The 24,768-nt window shown below is 38.7% G+C and overlaps 2 protein-coding genes and 1 non-coding gene across 7 annotated transcripts; 1 reads left to right on the top strand and 2 right to left on the bottom strand.

Annotated features, from left to right (window-relative positions):
• Nucleotides 1-664: 664 nt before the first annotated feature.
• LOC126588736 (auxin-responsive protein SAUR50-like) lies at nt 665-1,419 on the bottom strand. The gene has a single exon (XM_050253840.1). The coding sequence runs from the start codon at nt 1,302-1,304 to the stop codon at nt 984-986; it is 321 nt and encodes a 106-aa protein (XP_050109797.1). The 5' UTR covers nt 1,305-1,419; the 3' UTR covers nt 665-983.
• A 10,398-nt stretch (nt 1,420-11,817) lies between these two features.
• On the top strand, nt 11,818-11,912 carry LOC126614132 (small nucleolar RNA R24). The gene has a single exon (XR_007620290.1). It is a non-coding gene; the product is annotated as a small nucleolar RNA R24 (small nucleolar RNA).
• A 223-nt stretch (nt 11,913-12,135) lies between these two features.
• On the bottom strand, nt 12,136-24,239 carry LOC126588646 (transcription initiation factor TFIID subunit 14b-like). Of its 5 annotated transcripts, none has more exons than XM_050253749.1 (6): nt 23,903-24,239; nt 23,473-23,561; nt 23,165-23,386; nt 22,891-23,078; nt 22,672-22,793; nt 12,136-12,565 (listed from the first exon to the last, which is right to left on the bottom strand). In XM_050253749.1, the coding sequence occupies exons 1-6, from the start codon at nt 24,017-24,019 to the stop codon at nt 12,425-12,427; spliced, it is 879 nt and encodes a 292-aa protein (XP_050109706.1). In that variant the 5' UTR covers nt 24,020-24,239; the 3' UTR covers nt 12,136-12,424. The 5 variants fall into 5 exon arrangements, with proteins under 5 accessions (XP_050109706.1, XP_050109716.1, XP_050109734.1 ...); XM_050253759.1 differs by having other exon boundaries at nt 12,136-12,449; nt 23,903-24,238; XM_050253777.1 differs by having other exon boundaries at nt 12,423-12,630; nt 23,903-24,236.
• Nucleotides 24,240-24,768: the final 529 nt, after the last annotated feature.

Here is a 24,768-nt window from a genome sequence, read left to right as displayed (position 1 = left end):
ACGAAATTGTGTATTTTGCCCTATGGATAGTAAACACTAAACCTTTACCCTACATCATAAAATATACATTTGCACGACGAAACTTGAATGGTTCTTCGGACAAAGGATGCCATATTACGTGCCAAGTTTTTCCGACGGCGCAAAAACTATACCTGACGAAGGAAACTTTGCCCGTCGAACTAGTTTCGTTGAGCTAAAGCCTTTAAAGAAATCAAAACGTTGACCAATTTTGCCCGATGAACGTTTATATTCCATTGGTTAATGTTTATTTGCCTGACAAAATTCATTCATCGAGCAAAATTTAGTCAAGCAAATGATAATTTACGATAGTGTCTATTATTATATATGTGACTTGAACAGTATACTTTCAACTCATAAAGTAACTTTTTTGAAAGAATATCCCAATGTTTCTTTCTGTTTTTCCGATTTCAGGTTATATCATTAACCAAGACAACTAAAACGGTTTCTCAAATTGGACCTGTACAGTTTATGAATTGCAAATTTGACCAAAATCTTATTACCAATTAAACTCGGCAAAATATATATCAGTCAACTTTCAACGTGGATTATTGCATGAACTCCATCTTTATATACTAGTGCAAGATAAGGTGTGTGAACCAAAAGAAAGCCAAAATGAAACAGAATAAATTAAGAGAGATAGAGATTAAAAAAGGGAGAGCTTTGGAGCTCCTTCGAAATCTTTCATTAAATGTCTAATTGAAGAAAAACTCCTTACGGATGGTCATATATGATCACTAACGTTAATAAATCACGGTCAATTAGAACCACCAATTTTCGACGACATATACATCAATTTATATTACCAATTAATCAAAGGTTTGCAGAATGCTTGAAAAAAAAGAAGAAGCAGCTACATGCAATACTTCATTTCTGTTGCACATTCTGCAGAAACCAACCCCCCCCCCCCCCCCCACAAAAAAAAACCCTTCCTTTTCTTTATCATCCGGACGACGATTAAGAAATCAATAAATTTGGTGGATTAGAGATCGAAAAACAACTTCTTCGCAAGGAATAGTTAAACCCATGTCGTGGTTAAATCCAAACTCCTCCTCAGATCTTTGAAGAAGAGTTTGAAACTCTGGATGCCCCAGCCATGAAATTGGGATGATGTATCTGCTTCTGTTTTCACCAACATACACTGCAAAATGCCCTTTTGGCACATCATCTGGAAGACCACCTTCATTGTTGTACCCATTTTTCTTCCCAAAACTTGAGCATCTCTTCAGAATTTGCATCAAAGCTGCTGTTTGAGGTAGCTTGTTTGATTTTTTGCTGATAGCCATTGTTGTGTTTGTGTAAAAGGTTTGAATAGTATTGTTTAATGGGTTGAGGGTAGAGAGAGAGGGAGAGATGAGAGAGGAGGGGAACTGTGAGAGAAGTTTTGATGAGGAGATTGGAGGGGTGGAGGGGTATTTATATGGGGAGAGAGTGAATTAGGGAATCGGTTTTGTGAGTAAGCAAGGCCATGTGATATGTGGGGGCAAAGAACAACTCACAAGTCAATTAGGGAAAACAGTGTTCAAGAGGCATGCATGGCTGCTAGCACCCATTGGGGCTTGGCCTACCCTTGCTTCCCTCATAACGTACACCATGGACCCCCTCTCTCTATGTACAAGTACTTCGTTATTCCTATTTATTTTTAAAATCCGTTTGATAACCATTTTATCTTTTGTGTTCTTTTTGTCTCTCTAGATATTTAAGATAGTAGAAAGATAAAAAGAAGGAAGAAGATTGAAGGGTAGAGGAAGAAGAAACTGCAATGGAAGTTTACATAAATTGAAAACTAAAACAATATATGATTTTTCTTTTTTAAGTTTTTGTTTCATACATTCTCTTTCATCTTTTCATTCTCTAACCCTTCTCCTTCTCCTTTGACCATATGTTTTCTCTCCATATTTTAACTGAAATATGTAAAAACAAAAAACTAAAACTAAAATGATTATCAAACGACTATTAGTTTTACTCATACTATATGTCCTCCTGTATATGTATGAGCTTTGGAGAATTCTGAGAATGTGTTTGTTCGAATTTTCCTATCATGAACAGCGTACTGGCCAAAGAAAAATCTATAATGTTTTTATTGATGGAAGGATCTGTCACGCTCAACTCTGTTGTATCCCTCTCAATGTGTTAACCCGCATATTCTTGCAGTTAGGTTTTGTTTCATATTTACTAATGAAGACAAGAATATTATATTATTTATATATAAAGTCAAAATTATTGGACGTTTCAAACTTTTATTATATAGAATATACAGCAGCTAAAATCGAAGTTACATAATGCATGCTTACGTAGCTATTTTGGTTTTTAACATACGAATAATAAGGGAGGAGAATTAAATCTAAGACCTTGAGTGTATGGGCGTAATTTTAGGCGTTTTGCCGTAGTGACGAAAAGTAATGATGCCTATGCACCATAGTACGGTTTTGATCCCCACCAATTTTTTTTTGTTTAACAACTAACAATTTAACCCACTAAACTATCGTTTGTTAGAAAACAAATTGATCCTGATTAAACTAATATAGGTTGACAGTATGATAACCCAATTAATGAATTATGAAAGAACATTAATAAATAAAGATCAGTTTCCTCAAATCCATGCCTATATATCCCATATTTTCTAATGACTCAAAAGAGTGTGATGTATGAAAGTGGACTTTACATATGTCATTGTCATGCAGCCTAATATTATACGCAGACCATTTTGCATATCCTACTAACAAGGCAAAGAAATTGCGATCTCATTTTGTTTGGTAAACCTTTTGGTAGAGTACAATTCTTGGTAAAAAAAAAATAAAGTCACTGTATTTATTTAATCAGACCCTTTATTGAAATGGATCTTTATTTTTCGATAAAAATGGGGACTAGTTGTGAGACTTACTTCACATCGAACTTCAACTATCCGAATCTATTTTTCAAGTTGCACTTTATAGATCATCCTTACAAAATATTAGCCAAATTATAAATGTTTGAGACATCTAATTGAGTTCAAAGAAATTGACGAATACTATGTTCTATGAAACATTGAAATTTCATCATGATAATCAATGAGTACATGGTTTTGACAAATGAGTACATAATTTTAGATGGAATTAATTTTTTGCAAGAATTATCTATAAATGAAGACTTAAAAAATAAACAGATGGAATCATTGAAGCCCCGCAAAAAAAAATGGGCATCCTTTAGACAAACACTCTGTTTATTTAATAGATAGTGCATAATGCGTTAGTCTTCCTCTAAACCACACCGTCCAAAAATTCGAGCCGTCTTTCTTAACAAAGATTTGCCAACTTATTACTTATCCTGACAACTTTCATTCTGTGCTGTACGACTACAAAAATAATTAAAAATAAATATCCCAAAATAAATACAGAAATAAGATTTGTAAGGTTGTAAAAAGAAACTAAATAGTTAATTCGACTAATAACTATCAACTATTAATCAAATAAGGACACTGCTTACTATTCGTTTGGAGTATTTTTAAAATGACTGAAGTGTTTTGGGAAAAAAAATGTTTTTATGTTTCAAAATCACTTGAAGTATGGTGCTTCTTGCAGTATGTGTTTCTTACATGAAATATTTAAGTATATTTTTCCGAAATTTACTTAAATTTTTATTATAGGTTCATTCTAAAAACGGTTTCAGTTGTTTTAAAATCACACCCAAACAAGGAGTAAGCATTAACCTAAATTGGTTACGTAGTGATTATAACTATTAAGAATAAAAGGCAAAATCTTCGTTTTTAGTACAATTAGAGCAGATAATGGTTGGTTGCAGTACAACCGTATACAATAGAACCCAGCTAGCTAAAACAAATATAAAATCTTTCAAGGACAAAAGGTTAGAAGATTTTTTGGTTGGCAAGTGCAATCGAATTATTTTTTTTTTCCCAAAAGGTGGTCCAAAATCTAAATAATGGTGGATTTACTTTGTTCTTCTTATAGGTACCAAGTAAAGTAGAGACACTTGTAATTACTCAATTGGATACAAGGCCATAAGATATGGTATAAAAGGTTGTGTTAGGTTTAACGTTTAGACAGGTTGAGTATGTGCAATTATGTATTCTGCAACCATTTGAATCAGTATATTCGGACGTAAAGAGTCTAAATTTACAACTCATCTCATATTCACAATTTTCGCCACTAAATCAACAACCCTACTTCAATTTATCCTTTGTGAACAGTCTACGAATGAATGTTTATATACTACGGTTTAAGGACAAACTGCCCCCACAAGTGAGGGGAATGGTTATAAAGCCTTTTGTTTAAGATTCAAGGTGTGCCATAAGACATCATAGTTCCTATCTAGTTATGTAAAAACTTGAGTGTCATCGATATATAACCTTATATTCCTACAACACTCACCAAGTGACTGAGTGCTATAAGGATTCGAAAATATGTAAGGATCTCCTCGACCTCCTCGATAGGGGACCAAATGAACACATATTTGTCTCACCGTTTTTTCTATGCTTGTCATGTACACAAAGTAACAGAAATAGCAAGATACCAAACATCCATTTGCCCAACACGTTAAGGGCAACCTTCCCTCGACATCCTCCTTAGGTCAGCCCACTTGCCCTACGCCGTCAAAACGGGGAGCAAACTTCTCACAGTCACGCATTTTTGGTGTTGCTTGCTGCCTTGTGGAACTGAAACTCATTGACAACCACAAATTTAAAACACAAAAATTTAAAAATAAAAATAAAAAATAAAAAAAAATATATATATATATATAATTATTAAACTTTGCAGATGAGTTCATACATACATGAATTTTGTGACAGATAATTTGTAAGGAGCACATGTTCAATTTGAGTTCCATATGCTGCATTGAGTTCCGGAAATGTCTCACCATTTAAGTCTGCCCATGTTACCTTCTTGATAAAACCAAAAACCAGACCATACATATGCAGAACGAGCTGCTAAGTTGAAGACATATTCCTCATAAAATGAGAACCACTTGTTACAGCAGTACTAGTCTCTCGCTCTCTCTCTGACTCACTTTTGAGAGAATTTAATTAACCCATGTTCTAAGGCTCAAAAATTCCACTCGTGGAGCTTCTAGCTAGGGCAACAGCAGCCGGTATATATGGCCATCTGACTTGTTTTTATTTTCTTCACTTTTTTTTTTTGTATTATTTCACATTCCCAATGATTACCCTAAATTTGTTTACATACATATGTACAAAGACACAATGTTTTATATCCATGCAAGATTGTCTATATACGTATATGTACGGGGTAGTAATTTTAGAAACGACATGACAATCTATATAAAAAAAGACGTGAAATAATCGGGCTTATGTTGAACATAATCGTGCCAAATGGGTTGACACGGTTAATAAACAAATTCGTCTATTAAGTCAATCGGCCTAACTAAAAAATAACACACTTTGTTTACACGATTGTGTAACTCGTTAACACATATGTGATCCACATAGCTTGTAATATAAAACATGTTTACAGCCCTTTTTTGTTTTTTGGTGTGTGTTGAATTCATGTCAACAAGTCCTGATATGATGTGATTACGAATTGCAACGCTTCCACGTACAACATTCAAACTCTAAATGAGCCCGTTATTCTCACAAGTGTTCATATGTCTATATATGCGGCTACCCATGTTGTGGATATGAATATGGATAGAGAGTTCAGAATTGAATACTGGAAGCACCACGGACCATATCATCGTAACTGAAGGCAGGACCATGATTGCCATTCAATAGAGAGAGAGAGAGAGAGAGAGAGAACCTCGTGTTACAGTAGAAGTTCAAAACCTATTAATTTATCGACATGTGAATGCCATGTTACTCTTGTCTTTAAGAAACCTCAGAGAGACAGAAACAGATATGGCGGCTTTGATGACACCATCTTTAAAGAACCTGATGTGAGAGGAAAAGAACACAGAGAAATTGAACAATATATGTACATTGCCTTGCAAATCACTGTATCGAAAGTCAGAATTCTCTGCATTTGAATTCAGAGTTCCACTCGAACACTCGATTAATCCAATTACGTTATTGTCGCTGCATCAGCAGAAGTTAATGAAGAGATTAAAGCTGTTTGAAATGACTAAAATGTTTGTTGTAACAGTAACTAAAATGTGTGAAATGACTGGAATTGGTTCGAATCAGGTATTCAACTTTTAGTTGAGAGCTTATCTTGAACCTCTTGCATTCAACGAAAGTAAACTCGGCTTGTAAGACCGAAAAACATCAAAATTACTAGGACAAAATGTGCAAAGAAACCGAGTGGCTGGCTTATGATAGTTCAGGTCATGCTCACAAATCGATCAATCAAAACATACGTGTAACTGTAACATATGCATAAGTGCATCCATACATGTTTTACATTCAAGTGTTCGTGCACGCAAACTTCCAACTCTTTTTCGATGATATGCTTTGCTAGAGTCGTTTGTTCTTCCTATACTAACCTTCAGTCAGCTCTAAAGGAGAGATTTAAAAAACATGGAGTTTAACCATAACTGGATACACATGTTTCACATCAAAAAACATTCTTTGATCAATAGAATTTTACAGGGTTATTTTCATGTATTGCATAATTTGGTATATAAGTACATACAATCCTTGTTCTCCAAGAAAACAAAAAAGGACACAAAGAGATATCCTTCCTAATAAAGGACTCTAATATTTACACAATATTTACTTTCCTATTTTCTAAAGACTCACAACACTACTCCCCCTCAAGTTGGAGCATAGATGTCACACATGCCCAACTTGATAAGTGAGTCACCAAAAGACCTACTACACACAACATGAGTGAGAATATCCACAAGTTGCTCTTCTGAGTTCACAAACGGTATTGACACAATCTTCTTCTCAAGCTTTTCCTTAATGAAATGACAATCAACCTCCACTTGCTTCGTTATGTCATGATGTACCGGTTCTCTACAATCTTTCGTGCTGACTTATTGTCATAGTACAAATTTGTAGCCTCATTCGGTTTGAAACCAAGACCCCAAATCAATTTACATAACCAAAGAACTTCACACACTCCATGCACCATACCTTTAAATTTGGCCTCCGCAGAAGACCTAAACACCACCTTTTGTTTCTTACTCCTCCAAGTAACTAAATTTCCTCCAACGAACGTAAAGTATCCAGAAGTAGAACGCCTATCAGTCACATCACCTGCCCAATCAGTATCAATAAACCCTTCAATTTTTAAATGACCGAAATTTTTATACAAAATTCCTTTCCCCGGGGCCGATTTTAAATAAGCTAAAATCCACATAACAGCAGCCATATGATCCACACTTGGTGAGTGCATAAATTGACTCACCACACTCACTGCATAAGCTATATCCAACGAGTATGAGCTAAATAAATTAGTCTTCCTACAAATATCTGATATTTGCCTTTATGTACTGGTTCCTAATCTGAATAAATTCCCAAGTGATGTTTCTCCACAATAAGAGTATCCACAGGTTTACACCCAAGCATACCTATTTCCTTTAACAAATCTAGAACATATTTTCGTTGAGACAAGAAAATACCTTTGGATGAACAAGCAACTTCAACTCCAAGAAAATACCTTAAATCACCCAAACTCTTCATCTCAAACTTGACAGTGAGGTTTTTTTCCAGTTTGACAATCTCATTTGAATCATCACTTTTCATTATCATATCATCCACATAAATAATTAAGGCTGTTAATTTACCATTTCTCTGTTTCATAAATAGAGTATGATCAGAATGAGTTTGATAATACCCATTCTTCCTCATGGCCTGAGTGAATCTCCTAAACCATGAACGAGGTGACTGCTTAAGCCCATACAGTGACTTCCGCAATCGGCACACTCTTGTTTTTCCTCCAGCATTATATCCCAGAGGAAAATCCGTATACACTTCCTTTTCCAAATGTCCATGAAGAAAAGCATTTTTAACATCAAACTGTTTCAATGGCCAATCCAAATTTGTAGCTAATGAGATAAGAACTCGTACCATATTCATCTTAGCTACTGGAGAAAAAGTTTCCTGATAATCAACACCATATGTCTGAGTATATCCTTTTGCTACCAACCTTGCTTTATACATGTTGAATGATCCGTCAGCCTTGTATTTAACTGAGAAAACCCATCGGCACCCAAATGGTCTTTTCCTTCTCAGCAGCTCCACTACTTCCCATGTATTATTTTTCCGTAGTGCTCTCATCTCTTCATCCATTGCTTCAGCCCATTCTTGAGTCTTTAAAGCATCCTCTGCTCAAGTTGGTACATGGATTGACTCCACATAATTCACCCAAGCTTGATGTTCAGGTGAAAGATTTTTACATGACACATAATTCACTATTGGATACTTCACTTTTCCTTCCAGAGAAAACATGTCAGGAGGTACACCACGATTTTGCCTTGGTGGCAACTTATATGTACTTATAACATCATTAGTTACATGAGCATCAATAGTACTTACCTTAGGGATATTCAGAAAAGACGTATTGGACAATGCCACTATTGAGCTAGAGAGAGAGAGAGGGAAGCATCTTCGACACAAGTTTTAGGGTTGTTAGCTTCGGCAGCAACCTGCGGTGAAGTTACCTCAGGTTCGGCAGTAGCTAATCGAACGGCACAAGGACTCTCATCACATTCCTCTTCCGTAGTCAATGGTTGAGCACTTACAACAGTCTCAAAGGAAGAAACTGAGGTTCTGCAGCATCGGGCACAACATTGTCACTGTCACAGTGCACTCCCCCTGAAGTAATTACATCTTGTACATCCAACCACCCAACATCACCATTAAGATCACAAATACTAGCATTCTCCCTCTTGTGATCGGAAGGTGATGATACTAGAGTATAAAAATATTCCGATTCAGAAAAAATCACATCCATGGTTGCATACATGTGTTGACTTTCTGGGTCGTAACATTTATAACCTTTTTGTTGGGATGCAAATCCAACAAAGACACACCGAAAAGCACATGGATCCAATTTACTATGATAAAGCTTGTGAATATGAACATACGTTACACATCCAAGCATACGAGGAGGTAGGATATTGGTGGATACTACGAGAACACGTTCTATCAATAACTGAAGAGGTGTATGGAAGTCCACAACCTGAGATGGCATACGATTAATCACATACACGACATAGGAAACAGCTTCAGGCCAAAAACGTTTAGGAACGGACGCACCAATAAACAAAACACGAGCAGTTTCCAAGATATGACGATTCTTTCTCTTAGTAACCCCATTTTGTTGCGAAGTATACGGACATGTAGTTTGATGAATAATTCCACAATCTTGTAGAAACCGGGATAATTCATAATTTATGTACTCTCCACCATCGTCAGAACGCAAAACTTTAATATAAGAGGAATACTAAGTTTTAATCATCTGTTGAAATAGACGAAACACATCACAAACCTCACTTTTATTTTTCAACACATACGACCACGTCATATGAGTGCAATCATCCACGAAAGCAACAAACCACCTAATTCCTGAAGTAGTACTAACAGGGGAAGGCCCCCACACATCAAAGTGTACTAGCGCAAATGTAGAAAATTTTCTATTCATACTTGGAGGGAATGAAGCACAATGACTTTTGGCTAAAATACATACTTCATATTTCAATTTTGAGTCTTCAATACCACTGAACAAATCAGGTAATATATGTTTCAAATAACCAAATGATGCATGCCTCAAACAACGATGCAATAACAATACCTTATGTAGATTGCTATTACGTGACACATGAACCAAATTAGCTCTTTCAGGAACCACATCATCCACATAATATAACCCCTCTCTTCCCTTACATAATTGTTTATTGGCAGTTGCTGCTCCAACAATAGCAGCAGTAATACCATTGGCAGTTGTCACACACTTTCTATAAGGCCATCTCTAACCGAAGGGTCCAGAGGGCCAGAGGGCCGAAAATAGCCCTAAAACCGTCTCCAACTGAGGGCTAGGCCAGAGGGCTCTGGAATCTGGGAGGGCCCCACGGGATCAGAGAGGGCTGGAGGGCTGGCTGCTTTCGGCTAGCCAGCCAGCCCCGGGCTGGCTATTTTTTTTTTAATGTTTTCCTATTGTTGTCGGTTATAACCGACAGCATTAAAGAAGAATTTTTTAATACTGTCGGTTATAACCGACAGTAATAGTTATTCAAAGCAAAAATTTTATTTTTAATTACTATTAGTGTCGGTTATAATCGACACTAATAGTTTGAATTTTTTTAATATAACGGCTACTAGCCGTTGTATTAACTTTTTTTTTTTTATGAATTTAAACTTCTTTTTTTCCCTTTTTTTTCCTTTTCATATGAATCAAATTTTTTTTCATATTTTTTTTCAATTCTATTTTACAAAATTTGTTTCAATTTTTTTTTAAATTCTATTTTTTTTCCTATAACTTCTATTTTACAAAATTTGTTTCATATTTTTTTTTAAATTCCATTTTTTTCCTATAACTTTTATTTCACAAAATTTGTTTCAATTTTTTTTTTAAATTCTATTTTTTTCCTATAACTTCTATTTTACAAATTTTGATTCATATTTTTTTTTCATATAACTTCTATTTTACAAAATTTGTTTCATATTTTTTTAAATTCCATTTTTTTTCCTATAACTTCTATTTCACAAAATTTGTTTCATATTTTTTTTCAATTCTATTTTTTTCCTATAACATTAAATTAAATTAAGTAACATGAAACAACATTAAACAATATGAAACAACATTAAATAACATTAACCAACATACAAATTATACAACATAAAAAAAACATTTAACAACATGAAACTTAAACAACATTTTTAAAAACATTTAACAACATAAAACTTAAAAGCCTACTCCATGCTTCTTTTGGCCCAAAGATGTGCAACAAGATCCTGTTGTAGGTACTTATTTGTGGCACGAGAACATATCATGGCCGCAGCCATGGCTGCTGCCATGTTTTGTTTGTTGCGCCTTACTTGAACTTCTCATCAGACTCCTCATCTTCTCGTCTCATTTGCGCCCATTTTGCTTCCAATTTGGAATTGGATGAGGACCCCTAATTGGAATTGGATGAAGATCCAAAGTTGGAATTCATTGCAAACTTGAATTGAAAGAGATTGAATTGCAAGAGATTGAATTGAAATAGATTGAATTTAAAGTTGTGTGAATTATAGCCCAATATCCACCCAATTTATAGCAAAAAAAAATTCAAATCCAACGGCTCGCTGACGTCAGCATGATGTCAGCTACCAACGGCTAGCTGACATCACTTAGCCGTTAGATTTGAATTTAAATTGTAGTTTTTAAATAATAAATTATGTTTGGCCCTATGGCCCTATGGCCCTTTGGCCCTCGGTTGGAGATGGTTTTTTGTGACAGGGCTAAAACGAGTCCTCTGGCCCTTTGGCCCTCGGTTGGAGACGGAGGCCAATATGGCCCTGTACTGTTCATTAAAATATTAATATCTTGAGGAATCTTGGAGGGCCAGAGGGCTAAAACGAGCCATCTGGCCAACCCTCGGTTAGAGATGGCCTAAGGATCTTTCATGGACTAAAACAAGATTTTTTCATATGTCATATGATCCATTGCATCAGAATCTAAAATCCAACTTGTATTCGCCATAACTCACGAGATAGTAATACACGACAATCACATCACCGCATCAATTATGGAACCACACGCTGTAAGGAACACAAGAAGCAACAACGTGTCACGCTGCTATTTAGGTTGTTGGATCGACACAAAAACAGTGGACTGCAGACTTTTTTCACGGACTGCAGCAGCTAAGTATGCACGGCACAAACCAGTAGCAAAAAAAGTCCTCACGCAATAGACAGCAATCCAAGCAGTGATGAAAAGCTAACACGTAAGAAAATATCCCAATTTGTTTGGGAATTCTCAAAGCAATACAATTGTTTTGCTTGGTATTTGAGCACTCACTTTTTACCTAATAATATACTTTGCACTAGGCAGCAGCTGCAGTCCACAATTGCTTAAATACGAGCAATTATTCACGGCAATTACCCAGAGAGAATCCACTGCACAGCAACAGCAATACACGGTACAGGCTGCATAGTAGCCACTACTCAACATACGACACAGATAAAATTCACCCACAGCTATACGTTGACCGTTACCAAGCCCTTGATACCAAATAGAATTTTACAGGATTATTTTCATGTATTGCATAATTTGGTATATAAGTATATACAATCTTTATTCTCCAATGAAACAAAAAAGGACACAAAGAAATATCATTCCTAATAAAGGACTTTAATATTTACACAATATTTACATTCATATTTTCAAAAGACTCACGGCAATATGATCTTCCGTGATTGACACTGACCAGGAAACTTCAAGGATGATCGAGCATGGTCATGCATATTCGTATCCTGACAGTGGCTTTGACAGTTGGGGCGGCCCATCCATCATACTCAGTCTTCCTCTCACACTGAGAATGTGGGCTTGGACCTATCAAGTTGAAGGCAATGTAAACATCTTATTCTCCCAAAAATCCCTATGTAGAAGTCCGCAGTCAGACCACTCAAACCGGCGCAAAAGGAAGAGCGAAACAAGCCACAACAACTCTGTACATTGAATTGGACTAGCTACGTGTCAATCCAGGCCGATAATAAAGCTCATCACATGCTTTCTGTATTCGTGAATAACACACAAGACAGTCAACAGTAACCCGGCATTAGACTTGACCAACAGTTAGAAGAGAGAGGAACACAAGTTGCAAGAAGGGGTGTGATATCCACACATCCCTTTTTACTTCTCTCACACCTTTTTGGCTTTCGACCGTCGGATTGGATGAATTAAAGAAGATCAACAGACAAAAATTAATAAGGGTTGCGTGAGAAGTAAAAATGGATGTATGGATAGCACATCTCTTGCAAGAACTGATAAGGGCAACAGTACATGCAATGGGTCAAAGCTACACGTGAAACCCGAGATGAGTTCATACATATATACATGAACTTAGTGACAGACAATTTGTAGGGAGCACATGTTCAACTTGAGTTCATATGCTGCAATGAGTTCTGGAAATGTCTTCTTACCATTTAAGTCTGCCCATGTTACCTTCTTGATAAAACCAAAAACCAGACCATACGTATGCAGAAGGAGCTTCTAAGTTAAAGACATATATTACTCATAAAATGAGCACCACTTGTTACAGCAGTACTAGTCTCTTTCTCTGACTCACTTTCGAGAGATTTTAGCTAACCTATGTTCTAAAGCTCAAAAATTCCACCCGTGGAGCTTGTAGCTAGGTCAGCAGCAGCCTACATGCCCATCTGTCTTGCTTTTTCTTCACTTTTTTTCCTTTGTATTATTTCACATTCCTAATGATTACCATAAATTTTGTTTACATACCGATATACAAAGACACAATGTTCATATCCATGCAAGATTGTCTATATACAAATATGTATGGGGTGGTAGTTTTGAAAACGACACGACAGTATAGAATAAAATGCAAAATAATCGGGTTCATATTGATCATAATAGTGTCAAATGGGTTGACATGGTTAATAAACAAATTCGTCTATCAAGTCAATCTACCTAACTAAAAAAATAACACACTTTAACATGTTTACGTAATAGTGCAACTTGTTAACACTATGTGATCCACATAACTCGTAATATCAAAGATAAGCTTATTAAAATTGAAGAGAAACAACAAATTTAACCCTTTTATTTAATATACATTATGTTTTAGCACTCACTATTGGGAGATGTTATTAGCACCCCAAAAATGTCATTGTGCACTCCAAACTTTTTTTGTTCCTTTTTTCGTTGTTTCGCACCAGGTGTAAAAGGGGTGTCATTCTGTGTGTTGTGACTTACTTCGCTCCCCATATTGGAAAGGGATGTCTGGTCAAAAGAAAGCATACGAATGGTGAAAACCAGCTTAACAAAGCTGAAGAGAGTGGGAATAAATGTCGTTCCTACAGACGGCGCCAAATTTTGATGCACAAAATCAATGAGGACTTTGGTACAACAGAAAGTGTTAAGTTTGTGACCTTCGCTAGATTGCTCCGGTCACTAGTGTGGATAAGTATGTAAATGATAGAGACAGGGAAGCAAACACAAGATGTACGTGGTTCACCCAGATTGGCTACGTCCACAGAGTAGAAAAGTTCTCATTAATTGTGAAGGGTTTACAAAAGTACATAGGTTCAAGCTCTCCTTTAGTGAGTACTAATGAATGATTTAGTACAAATGATATTAGGAAATATTGTGAGAGAATGATCTCTATTTATAGAAGAGAGTTTCTAGTTTCATTCTGACATTGAATTGGACATAGCTACATGTGAAGCCAGGCCGATAAATTAAAAGTTACAAAGTAAAGCCCATCGCATGCTTTTTGTATTGGTGAATATCACACGACACTCAACAATAACACGGTATTAGACTTGACCAAAATTCAGAAGAAAGAGGAACACAAGTCGCAAGAAATGACAAGGGCAACAGTACATGCAATGGGTCATAGCTGCAAGTGAAACCCGCGATGAGAAAACTAAATCAAATGCATTCAAGATAGTGTGGGACATGTAAGACATCCAGCAATAACGACTCAGACTTGAACACAATGGACAGACCTAGCGAGGATACACATACACTATAAGGGAAGAGACAACAACAACAACAACAACAACAACAACAAAGCCTTTTCCCACTAAGTGGGGTCGGCTATATGAATCCTAGAACGCCATTGCGCTCATTTGTGTCATGTCCTCCGTTAGATCCAAGTACTCAAGTCTTTTCTTAGGGTCTCTTCCAAAGTTTTCCTAGGTCTTCCTCTACTCCTTCGGCCCCGAACCTCTGTCCCGTAGTCACATTTTCGAACCGGAGCGTCAGTAGGTCTTCTTTGCACATGTCCAAACCACCGGAACCGATTTTCTCTTATATTTCCTTCAATTTTGGCTACTCCTACTTTACCTCGGATATCCTAATTCCCAATCTTATCCTTTCTCGTGTGCCCATACATCCCACGAAGCATCCTCATCTCCGCTACACCCATTTTGTGTACGTTGATGCTTCACCGCCCAACATTCTGTGCCATACAACATCGCTGGCCTTATTGCCGTCCTATAAAATTTTCCCTTGAGCTTCAGTGGCCTATGACGGTCACACAACACGCCGGATGCACTCTTACACTTCATCCATCCAGCTTGTATTCTATGGTTGAGATCTCCATCTAATTCTCCGTTCTCTTGCAAGATAGATCCTAGGTAGCGAAAACGATCACTTTTTGTGATCTTCGCTAGATTGCTCCGGTCATTAGTGTGGATAAGTATATAAATGGATAGAGATAGGGAAGCAAACACAAGATGTACGTGGTTCACCCAGATTGGCTACGTCCACGGAATAGAGGAGTTCTCATTAATTGTGAAGGGTTTACACAAGTACATAGGTTCAAGCTCTCCTTTAGTGGGTACAAGTGAATGATTTAGTACAAATGACATTAGGAAATATTGTGGGAGAATGATCTCGTAGCCACGAAACTTCTAAGTACCGGAGTGTGGTATCGTCTTGACTTGCCTTATCTGTCTCATAGGTAGATGTGGCATCTTCTCTGGAGGTACTCTTCCTCCATCCAGGGGTGGTATCTGTAACTGGTGGAGATGCACAAGGTAATGTATCAATTTCACTTGAAGCTTACTTGTAGTTTCATGCTTGGTCAAGCGAGATACAAACCATGTAGTAGGAGTCCCCCAAGTCGCCGAGCTGGGAGATCTGCTCAAAGAGGTGACAGACAAGGTAAGCAATCAGAGCTCCGGCTGATTGTTCACATTCTCCCTATCTTGCAGGCAGCATGAAGGATAAAGAGAAGAAAAATGAGGAGAGATGATATGGGATACTTTTGCTTTTGAAGAAGTAACTTTCCACAGGCTTATTCTTGAACTGGGCTGGAGGGTTTTCTGGTTTCCTCCAGAGTATAAGGCCGACTGAAGAATTTGAGGGTCAAAACAAGTCCATCAAATCTAGAGTACGTTCGACCCTGCTGATATGGGATACTTTTGCTTTTGATAGAGTAGTGAATGTATCGGCACGTGTGCTGTTACGCTTGTCTCCACATGCTTCCTTGTATCCTTCTCACTTGCCCTATCTGTTCCTCAGGCAGATGCGGTATCTTCCCTGGAAGCATAAGATGTTGAAGATGAGTACTCGAGAGCAATGCCAGGTAAGTAATCAGGTAAGGGGTTCCAGGCAGTCAGTTCCTGGCTGGAAGCTTGATTCCAAGTGCTGACTGATTGCTCTCTTTCTCCTTGTCTTGCAGGTAAGAACAAGGCCAAAGGAAAAGACAGGGAAAAAGCATGATATGGGATACTCTTGCTTTTAACCCTGATGATATGAGATAATCTTGCTATAGTATAGCTTGTTTACAGAGGTATTATCGGGGGGAAAGAAAGCTGAATATTTCGAAAGGCTTTGTTGGGAATGCCCTCTCAGATAAGAGAAAGGGTTGAGCATTTTTGCAGGTCTGCCTGTCCGTTAGGGATGGAAGTCGACATATATAGGAGTCTCCCTAACATCAAGTAATAATGCTATTCATTTACCCTGCTTGGTTATAGCACGGTAGTGGGAGCTGTCAGCTTCACATGTTTTAACTCTGTCAGAGCACTTTGAAAAAGTGGTTTGTGGTATCTGGAAAGCTGATGTTGCGTGTGAAGATTACAGACCTGTCGGGGGTCTGGCTCTCGAGATTCGGAGAACGATGCCTCTTCGATTTTTGAGAAAGCAATCCTGCTGGGGGTCTGGCTCTCAAGATTCGGAGAGCGGTGTCTCTTCGATTTTTGAGAAAGTAATCATGTTGGGAGTCTGGCTCTCGAGATTCGGAGGGCCGTGCCTCTTCGATTTTGGAGCAAGCAATCTTGTTGGGAGTGTTTTCTCGAATGTGAGTAAAGGTTGGGCATGTTTGCTAGTCTACCTTGCCACGAAGCACAGAGGTTAACACACAGGGACTTTCCAATTATCCAGCAGTGGTACTGTTCCTTTACCCTCTCTTCGATTTTGAGAAAGTAATCATGTTGGGAGTCTGGCTCTCGAGATTCGGAGGGCGGTGCCTCTTCGATTTTGGAGCAAGCAATCTTGTTGGGAGTGTTTTCTCGAATATGAGTAAAGGTTGGGCATGTTTGCTAGTCTACCTTGCCACGAAGCACAAAGGTTGACACACAGGGACTTTCCAATTATCCAGCAGTGGTATTGTTCCTTTACCCTCTCTTCGATTTTTGAGAAAGTAATCATGTTGGGAGTCTGGCTCTCGAGATTCGGAGGGCGGTGCCTCTTCGATTTTGGAGCAAGCAATCTTGTTAGGAGTGTTTTCTCGAATGTGAGTAAAGGTTGGGCATGTTTGCTAGTCTACCTTGCCACGAAGCACAGAGGTTGACACACCGGGACTTTCCAATTATCCAGCAGTGGTACTGTTCCTTTACCCTTGTGGGTAATAATATGGTAGCTAGACCTTCAAAATTTATGTGTCTAAACTTTGTTAGTGTTGTTTCTTTGCAATTCTTTTACCCTTCTTGGTCAGAGCGATGTAGTGGGAGCTGCAAGCTTCACGTGTCTCAACTTTGTCATAGAACTTTGGCAAAGTTATCAGTGGTACCCATGAGCTACTGTTGCGTGTGGGAAGTGGGTGATTGAACAGTACGATTCATGTGCTTTCTACTTCGCCAGAAATCTTCGACAGAATGTACATAATTTCCGCAAAGCTGAGTGTGCGTGTGACAGGTGCTGACAATGCTGGAAAAGTAGGTGCCTCTTCGATTTCTGAAATCGACCCTTGTGGTCTCTGAGCAGCCCAGCTTTTGAGAAAGCAAGCATCTTCGATTTCTGAGATCGGCCTTTGTGGTCTTTGAGCAGCCCAGCTTTTGAGAAAGCAAACACCTCTTCGATTTCTGAGATCGACCCTCGTGGTCTCTGAGCAGCCCAGCTTTTGAGAAAGCAAACGCCTCTTTGATTTCTGAGCAGGCGCCTCTTCGATTTCTGAAGCTTCGTCGAGTGCAGATTTTTATAGGGGCTGACATTAAGTTCCAAAGCACACTTGAATATCCACCAGTAGAAGCTCCATTCTTGCACTTCTAAGATCTTGATTTGTCCGACCTCTTCTCTCTTCAACACCTTTGAAAATGTTTGGCCCCTCCGACCGTCGTTTTGACTTGAACCTTGTTGAAGAGGCAGCCCCGCCTTCTCCAGACAACATATGGCGCCCATCCTTCGTCTCCCCTACTGGTCCTCTTACCGTTGGGGATTCCGTGATGAAGAATGATATGACAGCTGCGGTAGTGGCAAGGAACCTTCTCACTCCCAAAGATAACAGACTACTTTCCAAACGGTCTGATGAGTTGTCTGTTAAGGATTCTCTGGCTCTCAGTGTTCAGTGTGCAGGTTCTGTGTCTAATATGGCCCAACGCCTATTTGCTCGAACCCGCCAAGTTGAATCATTGGCGGCTGAAGTGATGAGTCTCAAACAGGAGATTAGAGGGCTCAAGCATGAGAATAAACAGTTGCACCGGCTCGCACATGACTATGCTACAAACATGAAGAGGAAGCTTGACCAGATGAAGGAATCTGATGGTCAGGTTTTACTTGATCATCAGAGATTTGTGGGTTTGTTCCAAAGGCATTTATTGCCTTCGTCTTCTGAGGCTGTACCACGTAATGAAGCTCCAAATGATCAATCTCTGATGCCTCCTCCTTCTAGGGTTTTGTCCAGTACTGAGGCTCCGAATGATCCCCCTCCGGTGCCTTCTCTTTCTGGGGCTCTACCGACTGCTGAGACTTCTTCTAAGCAACCTTTGTGAAGGCTCCCTCTTGTTTGTTTATTTTGACTCAAGTATATGTACATATTTGTAACTTATCGGGGATATCAATAAATAAGCTTTCCTTCATTTCAACGTATTGTGTTAAATACACCAAAGCCTTCTTCGCTAAGTTCTTTGAATTTTCTTTTGTTGAAGCTTGTATGTTGAAGCTTTGTGAGTGGAGCATATAGGTTGAGGTAGTGTTCCCTTAATTTTCCGAGTGAGGAAAACTTCTCGGTTGGAGACTTGGAAAATCCAAGTCACTAAGTGGGATCGGCTATATGAATCTTAGAACGCCATTGTGTTCTGTCCTGTGTCATGTCCTCCGTTAGATCCAAGTACTCTAAGTCTTTTCTTAGGGTCTCTTCCAAAGTTTTCCTAGGTCTTCCTCTGCCCCTTCGGCCCTGAACCTCTGTCCCATAGTCGCATCTTCTAATCGGAACGTCAGTAGGCCTTCTTTGCACATGTCCAAACCACCGTAACCGATTTTCTCTCATCTTTCCTTCAATTTCGGCTACTCCTACTTTACCCCGGATATCCTCATTCCTAATCTTATCCTTTCTCGTGTGCCCACACATCCAACGAAGCATCCTCATCTCCGCTACACCCATTTTGTGTACGTGTTGATGCTTCACCGCCCAACATTCTGTGCCATACAGCATCGCCGGCCTTATTGCCGTCCTATAAAATTTTCCCTTGAGCTTCAGTGGCATACGGCGGTCACACAACACGCCGGATGCACTCTTCCACTTCATCCATCCAGCTTGTATTCTATGGTTGAGATCTCCATCTAATTCTCCGTTCTTTTGCAAGATAGATCCTAGGTAACGAAAACGGTCGCTCTTTGGTATTTCTTGATCTCCGATCCTCACCCCTAACTCGTTTTGGCCTCCATTTGCACTGAACTTGCACTCCATATATTCTGTCTTTGATCGGCTTAGGCGAAGACCTTTAGAATCCAACACTTCTCTCCAAAGGTTAAGCTTTGCATTTACCCCTTCCTGAGTTTCATCTATCAACACTATATCGTCTGCGAAAAGCATACACCAAGGAATATCACCTTGAATATGTCCTGTTAACTCATCCATTACCAACGCAAAAAGGTAAAGACTTAAGGATGAGCCTTGATGTAATCCTACAGTTATGGGAAAGCTTTCGGTTTGTCCTTCATGAGTTATTACGGCAGTCTTTGCTCCTTCATACATATCCTGTATAGCTTGGATATATGCTACTCGTACTCATTTCTTCTCTAAAATCCTCCAAAGAATGTCTCTTGGAACCCTATCATACGCTTTTTCCAAATCTATAAAGACCATGTGTAAATCCTTTTTCCCATCTCTATATCTTTCCATCAATCTTCGTAAAAGATAGATTGCCTCCATGGTTGAGCGCCCTGGCATGAACCCGAATTGGTTGTCTGAAACCCGTGTCTCTTGCCTCAATCTATGCTCAATGACTCTCTCCCAGAGCTTCATTGTATGACTCATTAGCTTAATTCCCCTATAGTTCATGCAATTTTGTACATCGCCCTTATTCTTGTAGATAGGCACCAAAGTGCTCATTCGGCATCTTCTTCGTTTTCAAAATCCTATTGAAAAGGTCAGTGAGCCATGTTATACCTGTCTCTCCCAAAACTTTCCACACTTCGATTGGTATATCGTCTGGGCCTACTGCTTTTCTATGCTTCATCTTCTTCAAAGCTACACCCACTTCTTCCTTCCGGATTCTACGATAAAAAGAGTAGTTTCTACACTCTTCTGAGTTACTCAACTCCCCTAAAGAAGCACTCATTTCATGTCCTTCATTGAAAAGATTATGAAAATAACCTTTCCATCTGTCTTTAACCGCGTTCTCTGTAGCAAGAACCTTTCCATCCTCATCTTTGATGCACCTCACTTGGTTTAGGTCCTTTGTCTTCTTTTCCCTTGCTCTAGCTAGTTTATAGATATTCAACTCTCCTTCTTTGGTATCTAGTCGCTTATACATATCGTCATAAGCCGCTAACTTAGCTTCTCTCACAGCTTTCTTCGCCTCTTGCTTCGCTTTTCTATACCTTTCACCATTTTCATCGGTCCTATCCTTATATAAGGCTTTACAACATTCCTTCTTAGCCTTCACCTTTGCTTGTACCTCCTCATTCCACCATCAAGATTCCTTTTGGTGTGGGGCAAAGCCCTTGGACTCTCCTAATACCTCTTTTGCTACTTTTCGGATACAACTAGCCATGGAATCCCACATTTGGTTAGCTTCCCCCTCTCTATCCCACACACACTGGGTGATTACTTTCTCTTTGAAAATGGCTTGTTTTTCTTCTTTTAGATTCCACCATCTAGTCCTTGGGCACTTCCAAGTCTTGTTCTTTTTTCTCACTCTTTTGATATGTACATCCATCACCAACAAGCGATGTTGATTAGTCACGCTCTCTCCTGGTATAACTTTGCAATCCTTACAAGTTATACGATCCCCTTTCCTCATTAGAAGAAAATCTATTTGTGTTTTTGACGACCCACTCTTGTAGGTGATCACATGTTCTTCTCTCTTCTTAAAGAAGGTGTTGGCTAAGAAGAGATCATATGCCATTGCAAAATCCAAGATAGCTTCCCCATCCTCGTTTCTCTCCCCAAAACCATGGCCACCATGAAAACCTCCATAGTTGCCTGTCTCCCTGCCCACGTGTCCATTTAAATCTCCTCCTATAAATAACTTCTCCGTCTGAGCAATTCCTTGCACCAAGTCTCCAAGGTCTTCCCAAAATTTCTCCTTCGAACTCGTATCCAACCCTACTTGAGGTGCGTACGCACTAATCACATTGATAAGTTCTTGTCCTATTACAATCTTGATTGCCATGATTCTATCTCCTACCCTCTTGACATCTACAACATCTTGTGTCAAGGTCTTGTCCACGATGATGCCAACACCGTTTCTCGTTCTATTTGTGCCCGAATACCATAGTTTAAACCCTGAGTTTTCTAGATCCTTTGCCTTACGACCAACCCACTTAGTTTCTTGTAGGCACATAATATTTATCCTTCTCCTCACCATAACTTCTACTACTTCCATAGATTTTCCCGTCAAGGTTCCTATATTCCACGTTCCTAAACGCATTTTGCTCTCTTGAACTCTACCCTTCTGTCCTAGCTTCTTCACCATTCCCCGTCTAATAGGATCAAAGTACTTCTTTTGTGTGTCCCGTGTAAAGTTGATAGGAGCATATGCTCCCAAACAACTTTGAGTGGAGTCGTTCGAAAAGAAGTTTCTATAGCCCCCTTACTCATTTAACACTGTATCCGGGTGCCGATGGAGATACAGCGACCCTTGCTCACTTATCACTGTGCTCAGGCCACACAGCGCGCCACTTACGGGTGACGCCCTAGCTTTAGCGCGATTTCGTTCTGGATTCATTTTCATAAGGATTCAACGTGATCATGGAGTGCCGGCTGTCGACTACCTGACGCCCTCCCCCTCCTCCTTTATCCGGGCTTGGGACCGGCAATGTAAGATAAACTTACACGGCAGAGTTACTATAAGGGAAGAGAAACAGATCATAATCACCAGCCCAATAGAAACTAGTAATAGAACGTAATCTCTAGTAAGTAATCTTATAAAGCAGTACCCTAAACATGACCACAATTTGCATGATCATATAGGCTCTTACATTAAAAAAGGTTAAAAAGAAAAAGGAAAGGCCATATTAGGTCGGGGGGGGGGGAGAGGAAAAAATTTGAGAATATGTTAGTTCCAAAGCATTAGCAGTTTACAACGAGACCAAAACAAAAAACTATTAGCATTGTACAATGCACCAACACAGAATAAAACTTACAGCATTGACCACATTGATTAGTTAAAAAAAAAAAGAGAACGCAGCTACTAATTCTAACCTCTTGACGAGCCGCTGCATGTTTTAAGAGCTCATCTGCCTCTGAAAAATTCAAGAACCACTGACCATGGGGATGTTCCTTCATGTCCCCTCGTTCCCTGTCATTCTTCTGATCAATCGGCACTGAAAAAAAATCCATGTAAGACATTTAAAATCAACGGATTATAAGAAGTGAAGGTTCAAAATGATATCAAAAAGATACCAAAGCTATAAAATTTACCAGGATTAGGCAAGTTGAAACCAGCAGGTAAACGGGGCACTATAACAGCTGGATGGTTCTGCACACAAGCAAAACAGGCCTCTAAAGGATCAGGGAAAACTATTTCATCGTAAGACTCCACAACAACAGGTTTCTTGGTTGACTGGGGCCCAGATTCATCTTCAGTATATAACTTCAAATGGTGATACCTGCATGATATGAGCTCAGGTAATTATTGTACTATCTTGTGAAGGTTTTCAAGTAGACGAAATCAATATCAGAATACGCAACTTACAAGTCTAACTGTCTCTCACAGACATCATTGTGGAAGAACAGACTGATGGAAATTTCAAATTCACCCCAACCACATTCCGTTAACTCAAATGGGGGCGAATCAATCACTCTCATAGGGTTATTGAAACTAGGATGCAATTGAAATATAACTCGCTTTACCACCACCCCAAGGTCCTCGTTTGTTGCCCCACGAACATAAACCGTCCACTTATGGGACTGAGACCTAATTAACGGAAAACATAGGCGGAAATTATTCAAAACACACAAAAAAAGGCATAAACGAGGACCCAATCAAATATAAATACTTACTCACTGGCCTTCCTACCGAGGTAGAACGCAACTGTCCCGTATACAATTGGCACACATATATCAACATCCTTCAGTCTCCTGCTTGTGCTCTTTGATAACCGAAACGAAAAAAAAAATCATCAGAGATGTTATGCAATTACATCGAAAAATGAAAGTTAAGCGGCATTCAAATATAGGGAACCAACAAATGTATAAATCTTTCGCCCCTTCCAGTTGCTCCCTCAAAGTCAATGAACTAAAAATCTACAAATTGCAGAAATAAACAGGAAAAGGCCAATTTGCGCACGAAAAAAGAAGAAAAGTTCAAAACTTTCAGCTTCTTAGTTGTCGTTCACAAGAAACCCACTAAATTATTGAGCTAATTTACAAATTTAAAACCAAAAAAAATTGAACCCAAATGTTAAGAACGAACAGCAGAAGAATGCACTACCTTCTTGTCTTCTTCTTCTGCAGGCTTTGAAGTTCGGACTGGCTGCGACAGTTGGGCGGAGCCGCCACCCTCCTCCGGCTGAGGCGGTTCAGTTTCACCTGCTTTTCTCACTGACATTGTGAGAAAATGTCAAGCTTTTCGTTTTCCAATTTAAACAAAGGAATCCAAACAAGTAGTTCGTCGAATAAAGCAGAAAAGGGTTTTTCAATTGGGCATATTTGCCAATTGGTATTGCAATTCCCTTGCACTTAGGTTTCAGAAGGGGAAAATTGGAGGAGTAAAGAGGGGTTAGGGTTATAGTTCGTTTGCCTTTGTTTATTTTAAGCGGGATTTCGAATTTGTTTGTTTTTTCACCTTTTTAATTATTAATTTAGAGTCGGTTGATAATTATTTTATTTTTTTTTTTAATTTTTTTTTTTACTCATTGGGTAATTATTTTAGTTTTTAATCAAATTCTAAAAAAAAAAAAAAAAGCTTTCAAACTAAGTTACCAATGATGAAAACAAAATGATTATCAAACAGGTAGAACTCGCATATAATAGAAACACTAAGATGACAGTATCTTAAATCAACCATATAATGTTAAGTAAAAAATTAAAACACATGACAGCATGTTATAGATTTGGGACATTGCCGCCTCAGCATCTCTCCCTTTCATGCAAGTCTTTCTCTAATAATTAGACTTGTTTAGAAGCCACCACAAATGCTGAGAAAACAGGAGCCGATTAAACTTCACGTAGCCTACAGATTAAATCACCATGCTTGATATAAAACATTTCTAGTTAAAAGTTCACCGGAGTTCGGACAAATGGAGATCACTCACCAACAATATTCAAATGAAACCTATACAGCAAGTGATTAATAAT

This window comes from Malus sylvestris, chromosome 2, assembly GCF_916048215.2.
Source record: "Malus sylvestris chromosome 2, drMalSylv7.2, whole genome shotgun sequence".
Classification (NCBI taxonomy): Eukaryota; Viridiplantae; Streptophyta; class Magnoliopsida; order Rosales; family Rosaceae; genus Malus; species Malus sylvestris.
The sequence above is the reverse complement of the archived record's forward strand: the minus strand, read 5'-3'. Positions and strand labels throughout refer to the sequence as shown.

Coding starts and splice junctions, on each gene's coding strand:
- LOC126588646 (XM_050253749.1), bottom strand. CDS start 24,019: ATGTCAGTGAGAAAAGCAGGTGAAACTGAACCGCCTCAGCCGGAGGAG. Junction 23,079..23,164: donor TGTGAGAGACAGTTAGACTT/GTAAGTTGCGTA, acceptor CATATCATGCAG/GTATCACCATTTGAAGTTAT. Junction 22,794..22,890: donor TTTCAACTTGCCTAATCCTG/GTAAATTTTATA, acceptor ATTTTTTTTCAG/TGCCGATTGATCAGAAGAAT.
- LOC126588736 (XM_050253840.1), bottom strand. CDS start 1,304: ATGGCTATCAGCAAAAAATCAAACAAGCTACCTCAAACAGCAGCTTTG.